The 18,171-nt window shown below is 29.5% G+C and overlaps 9 protein-coding genes across 9 annotated transcripts; 6 read left to right on the forward strand and 3 right to left on the reverse strand.

The window, feature by feature from the left end:
- Nucleotides 1-513: 513 nt before the first annotated feature.
- BX663DRAFT_500763 (uncharacterized protein) lies at nt 514-3,068 on the forward strand. The gene is made up of 12 exons (XM_051526374.1): nt 514-928; nt 996-1,005; nt 1,098-1,214; nt 1,319-1,339; nt 1,404-1,691; nt 1,757-1,803; nt 1,863-1,895; nt 1,947-1,965; nt 2,036-2,110; nt 2,162-2,309; nt 2,373-2,578; nt 2,642-3,068. Exons 1-12 carry the CDS (start codon nt 620-622, stop codon nt 3,022-3,024), a joined length of 1,656 nt encoding a protein of 551 aa, XP_051385730.1. The 5' UTR covers nt 514-619; the 3' UTR covers nt 3,025-3,068.
- An 885-nt stretch (nt 3,069-3,953) lies between these two features.
- Nucleotides 3,954-4,419, forward strand: BX663DRAFT_500766 (uncharacterized protein). The gene is made up of 2 exons (XM_051526375.1): nt 3,954-4,202; nt 4,286-4,419. Exons 1-2 carry the CDS (start codon nt 3,982-3,984, stop codon nt 4,317-4,319), a joined length of 255 nt encoding a protein of 84 aa, XP_051385731.1. The 5' UTR covers nt 3,954-3,981; the 3' UTR covers nt 4,320-4,419.
- A 15-nt stretch (nt 4,420-4,434) lies between these two features.
- BX663DRAFT_541156 (RlpA-like double-psi beta-barrel-protein domain-containing protein-containing protein) lies at nt 4,435-5,877 on the reverse strand (the record flags this gene model as incomplete). Its single annotated transcript, XM_051530768.1, has 6 exons — nt 5,768-5,877; nt 5,614-5,706; nt 5,489-5,509; nt 5,051-5,374; nt 4,613-4,976; nt 4,435-4,534 (listed from the first exon to the last, which is right to left on the reverse strand). The coding sequence occupies exons 1-6, from the start codon at nt 5,859-5,861 to the stop codon at nt 4,435-4,437; spliced, it is 996 nt and encodes a 331-aa protein (XP_051385732.1). The 5' UTR covers nt 5,862-5,877.
- A 2,223-nt stretch (nt 5,878-8,100) lies between these two features.
- On the forward strand, nt 8,101-8,997 carry BX663DRAFT_500770 (uncharacterized protein). The gene has a single exon (XM_051526376.1). The coding sequence runs from the start codon at nt 8,444-8,446 to the stop codon at nt 8,942-8,944; it is 501 nt and encodes a 166-aa protein (XP_051385733.1). The 5' UTR covers nt 8,101-8,443; the 3' UTR covers nt 8,945-8,997.
- Nucleotides 8,998-9,074: 77 nt separating this feature from the next.
- Nucleotides 9,075-10,003, reverse strand: BX663DRAFT_500771 (GRIM-19). The gene is made up of 2 exons (XM_051526377.1): nt 9,659-10,003; nt 9,075-9,543 (listed from the first exon to the last, which is right to left on the reverse strand). The coding sequence occupies exons 1-2, from the start codon at nt 9,814-9,816 to the stop codon at nt 9,324-9,326; spliced, it is 378 nt and encodes a 125-aa protein (XP_051385734.1). The 5' UTR covers nt 9,817-10,003; the 3' UTR covers nt 9,075-9,323.
- Nucleotides 10,004-10,302: 299 nt separating this feature from the next.
- BX663DRAFT_450114 (organic solute transporter Ostalpha-domain-containing protein) lies at nt 10,303-12,360 on the forward strand. The gene is made up of 5 exons (XM_051523742.1): nt 10,303-10,507; nt 10,603-10,644; nt 10,770-11,123; nt 11,193-11,258; nt 11,316-12,360. Exons 1-5 carry the CDS (start codon nt 10,461-10,463, stop codon nt 12,136-12,138), a joined length of 1,332 nt encoding a protein of 443 aa, XP_051385735.1. The 5' UTR covers nt 10,303-10,460; the 3' UTR covers nt 12,139-12,360.
- A 378-nt stretch (nt 12,361-12,738) lies between these two features.
- BX663DRAFT_500776 (uncharacterized protein) lies at nt 12,739-13,658 on the forward strand. The gene is made up of 4 exons (XM_051526378.1): nt 12,739-13,055; nt 13,134-13,221; nt 13,332-13,433; nt 13,491-13,658. The coding sequence occupies exons 1-4, from the start codon at nt 12,823-12,825 to the stop codon at nt 13,548-13,550; spliced, it is 483 nt and encodes a 160-aa protein (XP_051385736.1). The 5' UTR covers nt 12,739-12,822; the 3' UTR covers nt 13,551-13,658.
- A 41-nt stretch (nt 13,659-13,699) lies between these two features.
- On the reverse strand, nt 13,700-15,293 carry BX663DRAFT_529831 (mitochondrial carrier domain-containing protein; the record flags this gene model as incomplete). The annotated part of the gene is made up of 8 exons (XM_051530272.1): nt 13,700-13,938; nt 14,017-14,339; nt 14,425-14,585; nt 14,749-14,772; nt 14,830-14,915; nt 15,065-15,097; nt 15,158-15,211; nt 15,272-15,293. The coding sequence occupies 8 exons, from the start codon at nt 15,291-15,293 to the stop codon at nt 13,700-13,702; spliced, it is 942 nt and encodes a 313-aa protein (XP_051385737.1).
- Nucleotides 15,294-15,699: 406 nt separating this feature from the next.
- Nucleotides 15,700-17,173, forward strand: BX663DRAFT_292561 (ribosomal protein L18e/L15P). The gene is made up of 3 exons (XM_051522015.1): nt 15,700-15,915; nt 16,365-16,673; nt 16,744-17,173. Exons 1-3 carry the CDS (start codon nt 15,913-15,915, stop codon nt 16,867-16,869), a joined length of 438 nt encoding a protein of 145 aa, XP_051385738.1. The 5' UTR covers nt 15,700-15,912; the 3' UTR covers nt 16,870-17,173.
- Nucleotides 17,174-18,171: the final 998 nt, after the last annotated feature.

Genomic DNA, 18,171 nt, shown 5'->3' on the forward strand with positions numbered 1-18,171 from the left:
GCTAATGTTTAATATATAAAAGGAATTGTCTTTATCATTATTCCTTCATCTATTTTATACATACAAATTTCTTTAAAATAAAATAAAATAGAATAGAACTTATTTACTATAATATATTAACCCTGTCATATAAACTACTACTGTTTCAGGCACCCTTTTAGATCTAGTATATTAAGTAACACGTCATACAGCAGCAGCAAGTCAATTTATGAAGATTTATCACGCCCAATAAAACTCTCTCTCTCTCTCTTTTTTTTTTTTTTTTTGTGGTTTTCTTTGAAATACAGCAAAGATATTAATGAGAAATTAAAAGCTAAAAATAAAATGTCGTGTATAAAATGATAAATTTTGCTTTACCAAAGTTACTTATATGCTTGACTTTTATTATTACTTTAAAACGTCCTTTTCCTTTCTTCTACCTGAATTCAGGTACGAGGTTTCTGTTTCTTTTGTATTATGGTGCCTAAATGGCTGATTTTGAATATCATGATCAATGTAGCATTGAGCTATTTTTTTTTTTTATCATTGTCGGGAAAACAATTGTGGTTTTTTTTTTCTTTGTTTTATTTTATTTTTATTTTTTTCACAATTAAACTTTTAGTCAATTAAACAATTTGTAATGAACTTCGAATTAGATACCTTAAGTTATGCTCTAATCACTTCTATTATTGGTGCTGCTGCCCTATTATCTGTTCGTAATTCCAAGTCACCCGATATTCATCCTTTATTATTGAATACTCAGTCAGATGTATCGCGTCTTCGTCATCCTGAAGAAAGTGCAGTCTATCGCTCAAGAATGTATCCCATGGGTACGCCACTCTGCTCCACATTTGATCGTGCTATTCGAACAATGGCTGATTTCTATAAAGCAGGTGGATTGGAGAAAAACACTAATTCTGATTTTTTATATCAACAAAGTGGTGGATATGTAAGATTATATATGCTAGTTATAGTAATAAAAGAAGCTAACTGCCTTTTTTTTTTTCTCTTAATAGCTGGATTATGGTATAATAAATTATTCTTTAATAATTGAAACTATTCCTTTCTTTCTTTCTTTCTTTTTTTTTTCCTCCTCTTTTAATGATATTTAATTATAGGCACTGTTGGTAAGAAGATTAAGCCTATTTATCAAGGTCTTCGAATCATTGCTGGTTTAGAGCCTCAAACCCAGAATGAAAATTCATTTGTCGGTATTTATGCAAAAAACTCTCAATGTAAGTTTATTGTTACCTGCATATTGTATTTATTCAGTTGAAAAAAAAAAAAAAAAAAAAAACTAACCCTTTTTTTTTCTTCTTCTCCTTACTTTAATTTACAGATACTGTTCTTACAGAAATTGGTAAACTATATATTTAAGCACAAAAAAAAAGGCTGAAAGTAATAATTAAAAATAAATAATATAGCTTGTCATTGTAATGGACTTGTAACCATTCCTATATCTTCTTATGCTTCATCATCACATTTATCATACATTATTCAAAAGACTGCTTTAAAAGTTTTGATCGCAGAATCAGATCTTGTAGATCACATTCTATCTCTTGCTCAAGATACTTCGTTAAAGCAAGTTGTTGTTTTAGGAGAAATCTCTGATATAAATCAAGAAAAGGCTAATCAAATCGGTATTCAATTGTTCTCATTTGATGAAATGGAAGCAAAAGGAAAATCAGCTGTATTTGATACTATTACTGTTGGTAAAATATAAATACATGTTTCTTTTTCATTACCTTGAAAAAAAAATGAATTAATTCTCTTTTAGTTCCAAATGATTTTGCTACTATTTACTTTAGTTCGTCTGCTTTGAAGGTATGAAATTATAAGATATCCTATATATAAAGGTTGTATAACTAAATTATAATCATCAGGAATCTAAGAATGGTGTTATTTTGACTCATAAGGTAAGATATGACTTGAATCAACCTATTTATATTAATAGCTTTAATTATTAGAATCTTTTGTCTAGCATCTGTAAGTGATTTACCTAAATAGAGAGAGAATGAAAAATATATATGTATTCACTAAACAAAATCAAAAATAGCTTCTTATCTATTAGTTATCCCTCCTCAACAAAGATTTAGTTCTAAAGATCGTTTATTATTAAATTTGCCTATTGGTAAGCATTATTTTCTATAGTTAATAAGATATTAAGAACTGTTCTTTATAGATAATGTGTTTAGATATGTTTTAACTGCCGCTGTTAGTTTGCTAGGAGGTTCAATTGCTTTTAATGAACAAGAAACAGATGATGAGAATATTGATGTTGGTACCTATCTTACACATATTGCAACTGTTAAGCCCACTATTTTTGTCAGGTAAAATAATATATTTATATATATATAAATGCATGATAAATATGAACTATGGTTCTTTTTTAGTGGTCCTATTTTCCTTCGTCAAGTCAAACATCTTATTGAATCACGCTATAATAAATCATTCTTATTCAAACGCGGATACAGTGTTAAGAAGGAATATCTTGAAGAAGGTCGTTTAGTAAATGATTGTAAATATGATATGTTAGTGTTCAGAGACATTCGTCAAAAAATGTTTGGAGGAAATTTAAGATTAATTTATATTGATAACGGTAAGTCTATATGGATGTTTATATCATTTGCTATCATCTACTTATTCCTTTTTCCTACAAAAGATGACAATATGGATCCTTCCTTAGCAACCTTCCTTCGGATTATTCTTTCTACACAAGTCCTTCAAACTTTCAACTTGACAGAGACAGTATCATCTATTACAGCATCCATGTTTTACGATTATAATGCTGATCCAAAAGCAACGGGTGCTCCTTTACCATGCAATGAAATAAAGCTAGTGGATGTTAAAGAGCTTTCATTGACAGCTGAAGATCAACCTAATCCTCGTGGTGAAATCTGGGTTCGTGGTAACAATGTCTTTGCAGGTTATTATAATAATAGTTCAGCTACTACTGATGTGCTTGATACAGACGGTTGGTATACAACCGGTTATCTTGGCGAAATTTTGCCTAATGGCACTTTAAAAGTTATTGGGAAAAAATAAGATAAAATACAAAATAAAGCATCTCTATATATAGTATATTCGTATTTACTTTTTTTTTTTTTTTTTTTTTTTTTTTTTTTTTTGGAATTTATTCTATTATTATTGAATTCAATACAGCACATGTGTTTCTTACAGACTAAAACTCACGGTAGTCTATAGTCAAAAATAGATTGCCAATCAAGATCTAGTAATAAGTGTGGCATATATATATATATAAATACAAATATATGTATATGTATGTACATGTATACACATATATGTATACATATATATTTTTTTTTAAAAAAAAGAAAACAAATACTTTATTGGTAATAACTGGTCTGCTATACTACCAAGGTGAAATTATTAAGAGAAGATATTTGGACTTGTCAGTTCTAATTGCTCAGTAAAGTGGAAAAGCTTTTAATAATAATAAAAAAAAGGATATTTTATCGAGCAATCCTAGAGCGTATAGAAATTAGAGGACTCCCTTTGTAGTAATAACGATCATATATATGCTTTATAAAGAAGGTATTAATTAATTCCATTTGATTTATGTATATCGTTTATTAATGATCTCCAACACAATTGTTATTTATATAAATCAAGATATCACTCCCCTTTGTAAAGTACTTTTATATGTATGCTTAAAGAAGGTGTATAATACAAGAGGAAATAAAAGCAAGAAAAAAAAATAGTGTACATGTTTGTGTGTGTGTGTGTGTATGTGTATATAAAAATATACCTAATTATTAATTTCGTAGTAGTATGTTTCAAAATATTAATATAATATATTTATAGAGCTTCTTTTTTTTTCTTTTTCTTTTCATGCAATAGGAAGAAACCACTGGTGATGTACCATATCGTAATGAATTTATCATCATAGCTGAGATTTAATCTTTTTTTTTATATAAATAACAAATATAATATGTATCTTCCTCATATTTCAATTTTTTTTTTCTTTTAACTTTTATCGAAATGCGTGTAACATTATTTTTTTTAACATTGACACTTGCAATTAGCTCAGCTTTATGTGTTATACCTGATCATATTTCACCACATACAAGAGTATCAGCTAATCCCGAGGAATTACTTGCTCATCAAGATACTTCCGATGGCTCAATTAAAGTAAATAAGCATTTTGTCAATAATCATCAAGATAAAGATAATTTCTTTGTTAAAATAGTTGATGGACAAAAGTAAGCAATTCTTTTTTTTAAAAATAATTCTTTTTTATTACAAGTTATCAAGTTCCTCACCTTTATATATATATATATATTAGTGTTGAGAAAGACGCTTTTACAAAAGAACAATAATTTTTTTTTACAAATGTATGAGACTTTTATTCTTTATCATTTTATGCAAATATGTGTAATGGATTTTATAATAATAAAAACAAAATCTTTTTTATTATTATTATTATTATTATTATTATTTTCTTTCACATCCTGTACGAATAGTTAATTCAGCTGGACAAGTTACTTGCTTGAAAGTCATAGATGGATTATCAGCATTTTTAAACCATTTAAATCTAATATAAGAATAATACAATGAATTAATTATTTTTTTTTTATAAAAAATGAGGAATGGTCTATATTATTATCATTACCTCCATTCACAGCCAGCTTGAAGTTGAGAAGGAAGAGAAGCACAATCAGAGGCAGAACTAAGACCACCATATCTAGCTCCCCAACCATCCTGAGGAGCCCCCCATTGAGCAGAACAACCATTAAAGTAACCAACGCCTCCACCAGGGATTTGTAAATCAAAGTGATTTGAACCTAAATCTCCACCTGTATTTGTCACTTGGACTACCATTTTCTTTCCAGAGACAGGTCCAGAAGTGAAAGTAAGTTCATAACAACTACAACACCAACCTGCTTCATTGGAACCAGCAACAGAGGCAGCGGCAAAACCATAAGAAAGATGTTCATTTACAGCCCAAGGTTGATTATTATTACACATGAAACCATCTATATAAAATTATACATGTATATTAATAGGAGTATATATATATATATATATATATATATATTATATACGTTACTTCCTCCGTTACAACCACTGACTGCATTAGAGTCTAATATAGAAATACCATTGGCAGCACAGACATCTACAGGAGCTGATACAGATGCTTTACCGGGCCAACTACAAGAGGATTTACAACAATCCCAATAACGTGTCGTAGTACCAGATCCTGATTGACCACCAGGCATCACTGAATAGCCGTTAGTAGCAGTAGCAGCCTCTGTTGTAGTAGTAGTAGTAGTAGTAGTTTTGCTTGTTGTTGTTGTTTTGATCTTCATAGTAGTGGTAGAGGCCATCTTTGTAGTTGTAGTTGTTGTAGATGTTTTGGCTTTTTTAGTGGTAGCTTTTTTTTTTTTTTTTTTTTTTTTTTTTTTTTAAAAAAAAAAAAAAATAGTAGAGTTTTTTTAGTTGATGATTTCTTTTTTTGTAATTTTAGTTTTCTTTGATGTAAGCTTACCTGTGTTATGATTATTGGAGGCTGTATGAGATTATTATACGCAATATAGATACCAGAAAAAAAAAATAGAAGGGGATGTTAATTGACATTATAACTAATGTTTCACTTTTTTTTTAATATTTTACAAGCAGGAAGACATTGTGAATAGTAAATATTATTTTCTTGAGAAACACAGGTTGATCCTGTTTGACAGCAAGTAGGACCAGTCCAAGATACGCCTTCAAAATAAATCAATTAATACAGAGAATCTATTATTTAATTTGATCGTTTGTTTCTTACCACCACATTGTCCCCAAACAGGACTACAAGCATTAGCAGCTGAGGTAACAGTGAGTGCAGCAGCAATAGATGTAATAACAAAAGTGAACTTCATTTATGTAAATATAAAGAGAGAGAGAGAGAGAGATTTTAAATAAATATTAAAAGACATGAATGATTGAATCCTTTATATAAGTCTTTTCATGATTGTACAGAATTAATTTCATGAAAGAAAAAATAAAAAGTTACACAATAGCTTCAGAACCTCTCAGTCAAAAAAAAAAAAGTTTCATTAAAGCTTATAATGAATCATCATGATATGAAAAAAAAAGGAGGAGGGAATAGGATGACAGATGCTATAACTTACACATAATATTTATAATGTTACATCAAAATTCAGATCCTTCGTAAAATGTGGTATCTGATTCTTCTTTTATCAGCTCATGACGCGGTCAACACGATAATAAATAATGTAGCACAATTGATTGTATACCCTATCATTCGACATCATTTAACTAATAGCTAAATATTAAATGAATGTATCGATCTAGAATTTGTTAAATATTATTCTATGGTAACATTATTAGGTTTTATTCAACATTTTACCGAATTATTATTATTATTTCAAAGGAAGAAAATAAATAATATTATATCACTACTTTATATATATGTCATCATCATAAAGGATTAAACAAACTGTAAATATACATCTATTATTTGATTTATAATAGAAGCACTATTTTATAACAGTATTATATATACATACATACACATATGTAGATATGTATTAAGATAACACATTTGCTATCAGGATATTAATATTCATTATTCGTTGATAACGTTATATAGTAGTAGGACGAGTAAAATTAAAAAATTTGTATCACGGTATTATAATTATTCATATTCTGCTGCTAATGTGTAGTATCTTCTTATTTGAAGATATTCCCTGAAATAACTATAATGCACGAGGAGTAGTAATTCTCCTATATTATTATTATTATTATTACTGTATACATTTTAAGTATTTTTTTTTTTTTTGAAAACATGTCAATAAGGGCTTGTTTCGTATCAACTTATTTCACCCAAAGTGATGAATAATTTCTAACTTATCTAAATAATAATAAATAAATAAACAAAAAAACATGTATAAGCTCAATTGTAAATTAGCTAGCCATACTTTTCTTATAGTGCCGAGGTCTTCTCTATATTATTATTATACAACGAATTTTTATATAAAAATTGTTCATGTATGTTAAATTAATTTATATATAATGAGTAACCGAAAAAAAAAGTTAAAAGAATCATCTTGTCCACCTTATCTCCTCTTCTTCTCATATGTAACTGCATGTATGCATTCAAAGCCGTGACTTATTATCAACTCTAGACAAATTGTAAAAACATGTACTGACATAAAAAAAATATATTTTATAGTTCCTTTTTTTTATTATTATTTTCCTTCACGTATGAATAATATATTTAAGATACTATTCTCCCAAAATATAATAATAATACTACAAACTCTATATTTACCTCCTTTCTTATTATTCTCTTTGATTATCATAGAATAGCAACACGAATAATAGGGACATAATGATGAAATAAGAGTATTTTATATGCTAATGATGAATTATGATCTCACTAATCTGTGTAGTTTATATCCTATTTTTAATAAGATAGATAAAAGCAATATAAAAGTTGGTATTTGTTGCATGAATTTCATATATATATATGTATTTATATACAGACTTAACTCATGTAAAGTAGTAATAGTAGTAGCAAAAGAAGTATAGATTAAGGATAATGTATATATAAAGCCAAATATTTTTTTTAAGGATATATATTTTTTTTAAATGCAAATATTTAAGCAAAATCCAGCAGCATTATTAATTGGGCCAGCTGTTTAAATATATAAGGGTTGGATGGTCATGTATCAAATATATATGTATATGTATGGAGAATATAGTGTATAGTGGCGTTTTCTTAATTATTTAATATGCATAAGACCCCGTTCAAATCATGACAGAAAACTAAACCGAGCAATCAAGTTAAAACTATAAAAGTATTTCTTTTAAAGAAGAAAAAAAAAAAAGGAAAAGAAAAAAAAAGAAAGACCTTTCTTTCTTAAACAAAGACATTATAGAGAAATAAATTTCTAAAGCATATCTTTTTTTTTATATATATATATGACTTTATTCTTTATTCGTCATCATGTCTTTATCTATAAATATGGCTCCATCTAACCATTTACAACAACAGCAACAGCAGCAGCAGCAGCAGCAACAGCAACAGCAACAGCAGCAGCAGCAACAGCAACAGCAACAAACACATTATCAATCAAAGCCTATGGCTATTTCATCCATTACTTCTTCAACATTACCAGATCCAAATCTGGTCGTTGCATCTCCTTCTGATACAACAGGCTCATCTACTTCGTCACCTTCTTTAACTCATAACCAGCATATAAATACGGATAGAATAAAAACATCCTCACCTAGTAGCACCACCAACTCACAAAAGTCATTTTCACCTCCTTACCCTACTTCATCATCATCACCTAACTCATCGCCTGATAATCATTCATTAGAGGAAAACAGGCACTTTTATTTTCAACGACCTCAAACATATAACAATAATCATCACCGTCATTTTCACTATCCGTTTGAAACCACTCCTATCAGTACTAGTCATCATCGTATCATGCCTTACACTCCAAGTCGATTATTAACCGCATCCAACACGGTCACATCACCTTCCTTTTCAGCGCCCTTATCCTTGCAAGAACGTCGGCAGCGTAACAAGGCAGCATCAGCCAAATATCGAGCTAAAAAGAATCAACAGCATGGTGAGATGCGTACACTGATTTCGTCTTTAACAAAAGAAAATGATCTTTTACAAAGACAATTAGAGAATGCTCGACAAGAAAATAATCGTTTAAAGGCAACATGTGATCGACTTCGAGGTAAAATACTTGCAGAAAAGATGTTGAAAAAGTTATTAGGTCATCCACCATCACAGCAAGATGATAATGAAATGACACAAACAGTTAACAATAAACAGCCGTCATCTTATAATGATTATTATTTTAATCAAGAAAAGACTCGACAAATATCATTAAACACATTTAAGAAAAGATATGATGAAGATATTGACTTTGATGATGGAGAAGAAGAAGAAGAAGAAGATATTGGAAAGAGTTAATATATACATACTTACCTACCTACATACATACATATACCATATTTATATACATATTTGTACACAAATAATCATTTAAATTAAATCACTAAAAAAAAAAAAAGAAAAAAAAAAGAAAAAAAAAAAAAAAAGAGAGAAGCCTTTTTATTATGTTCCAAGATAAAACCTATTACACACACACACATGTTTATTGTATACGAAGCATATACAATTTTACTTATGCAATTCTTTCTTTTTATGCAGTTATAACTTCTTCTTTTTTTTTTCCCCTCTCCCTTTCTTTTATTGTTTATGACATGATAAAAATAAATAAATAGAATATATTATACAAGACTACTGTTGTATGAATGTATGTTTTGACAATTTATTATCATTTGGAAGATTATTTCTCATTTTCAGGAACAAGTACATAGCTTGGTGGAGTAAAATAGCTTGTATTATTATAAACTGATTCTCCAACTTTCCAGTCTTTAACATCTTTCATAATTTCTTCTTCATGTCCTCTTGCAGCTTCCATACGGCGGTACATGTCACGATCTGCTTCAGCTGTTAAAAGTGGAATCAAATGAATTCGAGACCAAAGATTTTCTCGTTTTAATTCTCTAATGTGTGTGTGTGTGTGTTTTTTTTTAACTACTTTATAAGCTGATTTCTTTTTTTTTTTTTTTTTTTTTTTGTATACATAATTTGTTTATACTTGATAGGTTTTAAACATACCTTCTTTCTAAATTGTTTTGACCTACTCTATAAAACCCAAATGCTGAAATGGCAGCAATACTTGCAAGAAGAACAAGACCAGAAGGTCCACGTTTGGGTAAATAACGTCTATATTTAACTTCAGAAAATCCTTGAGGAGGAGGTACTTCTTGAACCATGATCCCTTTTTTTTTTATATATGTATGTATATACTATGTAGAATAAAGTAATATTTGAAAGTTGTGTAGTATAATTATTATTAATATGGGGAAATGTTTGACCAAAAAAATCTATCCCAGCCCTGTAGAGAAGAAAGTGGGGAGAGAACGTGACGTCGACGTCAAAACAATTTATTATTGACCACCACCACCACTCACTCACTCACTCACTCACTGCTGAATTATAATAAATTTGAGGAAAAAAAGAACAATGTCATAATAAGGACGACAACAAGAATTAATAGCATCTGCTTTTATGATGGATCTCTTCACTACTGATTTAAAGATCTAATAATCTCTTGTATATAAATAAAATAGACACACATACTTTATATATAAATATTAATCACTAGCAAAAAAAAAAAAAAAACATGAAGTTTTACAGTAAATAAAAGAATTGAATGTACTAGTCTCATTAGAAATGCTTTTTACTTTAGTCCATCTTTTCATATTTTTTTTTTCTGTCTATGTTAATGAGACTCAAAAAAAAAAAAAAGGATAGCATTAAATATTAAAATTCAAGGTTACACCTCCCTTTTATTTATTTATTTATTAGTATTATTTTGCCTTTATTTCCACATTTTTATTTTTATTTTATAGATCTAATGGATGAGCATTGCCCTACATTAGGTGGATTAAGCGAAAATGGATTGTAAAAAAAAAAAAAAAAAAAAATTCTCTTTTAAACAAAAAACAAAAAACAAGTCTGAATTTTAGCTTTATATATTAAAACCATTTTTCTTGTAGTAATCCAGAATTTGACTTGAAACAACTTGTATTAAACCCAAGGTAAATAAATAAATAAATAAATATAAAAGAGGGATAAAAGTAGGGGGATATTTCAAATGCATATTAATTTTATATTTCCCCTACACACACACCTACCTATATACTTCTCCTTTTCCTGCTTAAAGTAATTCTATGCATGTATGGGGTTGGTTAACTTCAGGATTTCTTGTTTTATGTACAATCACAATAGCTTCACATACAATCAATGAACACCTTCATTATTACTATACACCCAATATTCAAAGACATAAAGTAAGAGTCATAGCTTATCCTGCAGCCTATTCAATTTTAGCTTGGCTTTCTTATTTAAAATATGATTATGAAACTGTCATCTTATTCTTTGCTCGTCTATTTGAATCTTTTGCTGTCTATAACCTTTATATGTGTTTACAGGCCTATCTTGAACCATTCAGAATCAAAAATGAAGGTATTAAAGAATCAATGAAAACAAAGGTGCTTGGTGTATATACCTTAAATTTGTAAATATAATTGATTCTATTCTTATTCAAATTTATGTATCTCATTTTTTTTTTTTTTTTTTGAAAAAGAAAATCCAAATGGGGACTTCATTTTAGAGTCATTACAGATGTGCTCGTACTACAATTTCCAATTTGGTAATGCAGATATTTAACTTGTACAGTTAAAAGATATTGATGATGCTACCTTCATAGGAATATTTTAGCAGCTTTAATATCTATCTTTACTCAAATCAAGGGAATTTATTGTGACGGACAATTTAGTCCACATGGAGCTTATGTCTATTTATCCATAATTCAATTCATTTCATTATCTATTATTCTTATGGCTCTATTTACTTATCTTTCTGTTTATAATGATGAATGGAAAGAAGGACAGATTAGAGCACATGGTATGTTTTGGTGTGTTAAGGGGCCGATTATGGTTATATTTTATTTTGGAGATATTTTACTCGCTATTTTAAGTTATTTTAATATCATCAAGGATAAACCAGCGGGAACACCAGGTGGGACCTATTGGACAGCTGCTGCGATCAAAAATGGTTACTATGTCCTCATCATTTGTGTTTGTATGACAGCTGTAGCTATTTTAATGCAAATCTATTTCGGTGTTGATGCTAAAGAATATGAACATAACTTGGATGAAGATGGTTACTTTGAAGCACTTAAAGATGGATTCTTGGCTTATATCCCTCAATTTCTTATGAAAGTCTTTAGATGTGGTGAAGAAACAGTCGTATTGGCAAAGAAACGACATCGACTTAACAAAAAAGATAAAAGGAGACTACAACGAACAAGTGAAGATAATTTATTAACAGTTTCAACTCATTTAGAAGAATATCCTCACGATCCATCGTCAAGATCTATTCATCACTATGCATCATCACAACAACAACCTACACTACTTCATTTAAGAGATAGAAAAGAGTGTATGGATCAATATGATAACTCTTTATCATTACCACTTGAAAACTTTACCGCCAATATCATCCATGATAAACGACAGCAGTCATCCTAATAAAGAGTTTGTACCTTTACCTAACGAAACACAATCACTACTAGTGAGCCATTCATATTCCACCCACCATCACTACTACTACCCCTAACAACTAGTATGCAATCTAGGATTATTCATCATATTTCTTTACAATCTATGAATCCATATTCAATTCATGAATTCAATAATACAAAGAAGTGAATAAAAAAAAAAGATTAGCCTGACTTCTTCCCTGCTGCTGCCTTTTTTTTTTTTTTTTTTTTTTCTGTCTCCAAATATTAATTACGTAATAAAAAAGTATCCATAGTGAGTAAATGAAACTATTTTTTTTTTTTGGAGAGGGGTAAAGTTAAGAACTACTAAAAGTAATAAACTTGTTGCTAAAACTGGAGAAATAAACTAAAAAAAAAAAAGAGGGAGCAAAGCATGACTACTACTGCTGTTTAGGAGGATAACGGGTGTGTTCAAAAGAAGAAGGCTGTTTACCAATTATTAGGTTAAATGCTTACGAAAATATTCATCCAACGATAACTCCGTCCTTTTTTTTTTTTTTTTTATGCTACTGCCAACTTGTTGGGATGTAATAATTTTCTTTTTCTTTTTCTTTTTCTTTCTTTTTCTTTTTCTTTTTCTTTTTTTTTTCTTTTATTTTATAAGAATATATACACGCATATATATATATATATATATATATTTTTTGAACTAATGACGGCAGCAAATAACAACGAACTTCAAAAAATCCTCGAACAAGAAGAAGCTTGTCAATTCAGTTCATTTACCTCGGAGGACGCGCTTGCGTTAGGATTAAAGCTTATAGATAATATTAAGCCTTATAAAAGGTCCATTGTAGTTGATATTACCTTAAATGGTCATCAACTCTTCCATTATGCTATGAATGATACATACAAGGATAATGATGAATGGGTCCGTCGTAAAAAGTAAAGTAAGCCCCACATCGTATTTAGAAACATAGAAGATAGTCAACTTAATACTAATCATATACAACATGTATTTAGCAATACTGTATATCGTTTTGGTCATTCAAGTTATTATATCGGTCGTTATCTTGCTAGTTTAGGTAAAACAATCGAAGAGAAATATTTTGTAAGTAAAATTTAGAGGAGATAGGTCTTTTTTTTTTTTTTTTTTTTTTTTTTTTTTTTTTTTTTAAAAGAAAAAAAAAACATTTTAACATGCATGTCCCTTTCTTTTAGGTCAGTGAAAAGGATTATGCTACTCATGGTGGTGGATTTCCCTTAAAGATTAAAAATGTAGGTGTCGTTGGCACAATTACCGTTTCTGGTCTTGCCCAGCAGGTAACAATCAATAAATAAATAAATAAAATATCGAGTCTAATCATTTATTAATCATAGGATGACCATAATTTAGTTGCTAATACTATTCAATCCTATTTAGTTGGCAATCAACAATAAATGTATATGTGTGTCTGAGTGAGTGAGTGAGTGAGTGAGTGTATATATGTGTGCATATATGTCTCTTAATAAACAGAACTATATAAAGGAGGAGAAGGATGACTCGTTTATAAAACTTTATTTACATGGTTCTTTCTTTCTTTTTTTCTTCATAAAATAATTGCTTCATCTTGTTTCTTCAATGTGGTTAATTGATTTGTTTGATAGAATTTCATTGTCCATGTATACGCAAAAAAAGTTGCAGCATTGGAAGGGAAAGCTCTTAAGATAGTAGGTGTCAAACCTCTAAAAAATATACGCCATCCCTCAGTTCTATAAGATCGTATAATACAATCCATAAAGCCCTTATATCTTTCAGGTTCTGTTTGAACTCTTGTTTTTACCACATCTATTAACAAAATAGATATGTGTATATTAAAAAAAAAAAAAAAAAAAAGAAAAAAAAAAAAGAGTAAAATTAGTTTACCAGCAAAATAAGTAGAACACCAAGCAATGATACCAGCTGATCCACCTGCTAAAATAATTTTTGGGCCCGTAAGTTCATGATCAACGTGACCATTCTTTAATTCTGAAGCTGGAGTCAGAGCTCTGCAAATAAATTCATAAGTCAAAAAATAGGGGCCAAAGCTAAGTTCACGTAACATGGTGGGTATCATTCCTTTAAAGCAATAACTTATTCCACCTGTTCCGTATAATTTCTTTAAACAATCAATAGGACCTTTTATCGTCATTACTTTTGTTTGATTTTGTAGTTGCACTTTTACTAATTCCATTGGACAAGTAATAAGACTTTAAACAAAAAAAAAAAAAAAAAAAAAAAAAAAAAAAAAAGTCAAAAAAAAAAGAAAGCTAAACGATTCCTATTCATATGTACCTTGTTATTACACCAGCACCCATTCCAGCAATAAATACATGCTTTAAAGAAGTTATATTATTTTCCTTCTTTTCGTTTATAGTTGAATTATAATTTTCTTGAAAGTTAATTAGCCAAGTATAAGATCCAAATACTAAAGCATTAACACCTGCTACAGCAACCTACATAATACAAATTATATACATATGTGTGTAAAGAAGAGAGAAAAAGAAAAAGAACATGATTGATTCTCACTTACAGCAGGAGTAGCCTATATAGAAAACGATACAATTATACAAGTTCATATTAAAATTTGTATATATATATGTAATGTTTCTTTTTTACCATTCCTTTATACAATCCAATAAACTATACAGATTGGTTAGCATTCATGTATAAATAATGATTAAATAGATAGAGTATTACTTTTTCTTGTTTAATAGTTGTTATAAAGCAATTCCATGTGCCTTTATATCGAGAAGCCAACTCACGAGATTGTAATCTAACTTTTACTGTATAAAGTATATATCAATAGATTAGATCTATTTATCACCTTTTTTTCTTTTTTTTTACATATATATGTGTGTATATAAAACCTGTATCTATGTATATAAAAGTAAATATATATTTATAATGCTACGTTATCTATATGCATATATACCAAAAGGATGGCCCACGGCTAAACCTGCTAAACCTATATGATAATTGAATACTCTATGAATTATATACTTTATTATCTGGTTTACATACTAACCACCAACTAATCCTGATAAAAAACTATCAAACGTTTTTACATTAGGTCTTTCAGCTATAATTATAGAATTTAGATATCATAAAAGTGAAACAAAGTCATCGTCAATCAACTCACGTATTTCGTCTACATCCAACATTTTACTATAAAGAAAAAAAGGGAGGAATAAAAGAAAAGGAGAAAGAAAAGAGGAAAGAAAAAAGTGCATATAAATATTCATATATGTCTTACAACATAACAGCATAAAAGGGAGGGGGTTTATAAATCATGTTCATCATGTCAAACATTGAATTCTCACGAATTACGGAAATTATCCCACGCTGCATACGATTGACTATTTTGTAAATGATTATTTTGATAACAATAGACATCATCATGTTATTCTTATACGTCTTCTAACCAATTTAGATTCTTAAAAGGAAATAGTAAATATTATTCACTTTTATTTATTACTATATTAAGCATATATGTACATATTTATTTAATTTTTTTTTGGTATATTTCCTTTAAAGTCTTGTTATTATAATAGAATGACATTGATAACAAGAGTACCACTTGCTTCTGCTGCTGCTGCTGCTGCTGCTGCTATAGTTGTTGTTGTTCTTCTGATAAGCTGAAGGTGTTCTTGTGTCCGACCGGACGACAAAATAGATAATCGGAGTTTAATTTTTTGTTGTTCGACGGCTCTAACAAATTGATGAAAGGTAAAGGATTACAGCATAGCAGAATAAGTGAATCTTTCTCTTTTTAAAACCGAAATGGTGAGTGCACATAATAGAGGATGATGAAATGAGAGTAGAAGCAAATTAAACAGCATGTGTATACTATCTCTATTATTCAAATGGTGTTCAAAAAAAAAAGTACATGGATGGATGGATGGATGGATATGCATATTATTTTGACTTGAAGTAAAAAAAAAAAATATGTATAAATTACAACAAAATCAATAATTTACAACTTGAAGAAAAACAACAACAACAACAACAACAACAACAACAACAACAACAACAACAACAACAACAACAACAATTTCTAAACTAAAGATAAACGATATAACATTTTCAGCTTGCTTTATTTTCAATAGTAAAAAAAAAAGTCAAATACTTAACTTCAATCTTATTTCATCATCCTTTATAAAGCAAGATTATCTTTTTTTTTTAAAAAAAAAGGAGACAGAAATAAATATTAACATATCTTATCCTTATTATAGCCTACCAGACTTCACCACAACAGAAAGAAGCGTGGACACGTCTCAGCCGGTCACGGTCGTATTGGCAAGCACAGAAAGCACCCTGGTGGTCGTGGTCTTGCTGGTGGTCAACACCATCATCGTACCAACATGGATAAGTACCATCCTGGTTACTTTGGTAAGGTCGGTATGCGTCACTTCCACTTGAAGAAGAACCCTAACTGGCGTCCTGTTGTCAACCTCGATCAAATCTGGACTCTTGCTGGTGAAGGTGTTCGTGAAAAGTATAAGAATACTGAAAAGGTTCCTGTTATTGATGTCCTTGAAAAGGTAATGATGGACACACACATGTATGAGTGAATACTAAATTGAATAATCCTATTTTTTATGATTATTTTAGGGTTACGGTAAGGTTTTGGCTAAGGGTAAGATCTCTCAACCTGTCATTGTCCGTACTCGTTTCGTCTCTGCTCTTGCTGAAAAGAAGATCAAGGCTGCTGGTGGTGTTGTTGAACTCGTTGCTTAAAATTTTTGATTTTAAATGAATTAAAGGATTAAGTTTTACACCATTTGCATATCAAAAAAAAATTTTTTTTTTACCCTTTTTTTTAATGTATAAACATATATCTTTTTTTTTTAGAAAAAAAAAAAAGAGGAAGTATGAGGAACGAGTGAAGGGTTAAAGCTTTTGAGAATATCTTTATTAAACTTTTTCCTAAAAGTAGTATTGAGTATGTCTAAATGTACATATTTTTTTTTGTTTTAATGCACAATATAATATATTAAGATAATATGTATTTTATTAATAAATTTTATATATGATGGTTGACTATAAACAAGCAATAAAATAAAGCATTATGATTATTATGTATAGGAAAAACAAATAAACAATGCCATTAACCAATTTTTAACCGTCATTTTATAATAAAGTGTCATTATTTATTTATACATAAAGAGATGTAATGAAGAAAGGGAAAAAAAAATTATAAAAGTACAAGAAAAATAAAATAAAATAAAATAAAAAGCAAATAAGGTATACGGACGAAATTAAGAGTTCTTTTCAAAGCCTTTGACGATGTCTTCAAGAGAGCAATGATCCTTGGTTTCAGGGACTCTAGGGTAAGTGAAATAAAAAGTAAGTACAGCAATACTCGCAAAGATAGCGAAAGAGTAACCTTTAATGCCTTCAAAGACAAGAGGGAAACACTGACCCAATGACAAAGTCAGTAGCCCAGTTGACTGCTTGCAGTGGCAACAGCACCAACAGCAGAAGAGACATAGGTAGGTGTCACTTCAGAAGTAACCATCCATGGGATAATAGCAAATGAAACAACATAACTAAAGACGGCGACGACTCCAAAAGAGGTCCCAAGAAGCTATAGACATAACCAATGATTAACAAGACACAAAAAAAGATACAGGCACCTGTTTCAGCAATCAGCAAAAGAGAACGGCGACCCATATGATCAATCAAGGATTAAAGAAAGAATAGTAGTGGCAAAGTTGACAACGGTAATGACAATAGCCATGCACTTGGACATTTCAGCAGAGAAGGACATACATATTATTGATAGTCGTAGAGTAATACATGACAGCATTAATACCATTCATTTGTTGAATGACATGAAGAGCAAGAATAGTGAAGGCAATATGACGAATAAGGGGATTAGTAAAGATATGGATCATGTTCATGGATTCATGAGCACCTTTATCAGTAGCAACGAACACCATCTTCAATTTGATCACCAACACAGCACAGAAAGAAGAGACAGTATAGCTCTCTTCCCTCCCCCTCCCCTCTCTCCCAAAGACTAGTATTCATAGGGAG

This window comes from Cokeromyces recurvatus (genome assembly GCF_025118155.1).
Source record: "Cokeromyces recurvatus strain NRRL 2243 chromosome Unknown BX663scaffold_5, whole genome shotgun sequence".
Classification (NCBI taxonomy): domain Eukaryota; kingdom Fungi; phylum Mucoromycota; class Mucoromycetes; order Mucorales; family Mucoraceae; genus Cokeromyces; species Cokeromyces recurvatus.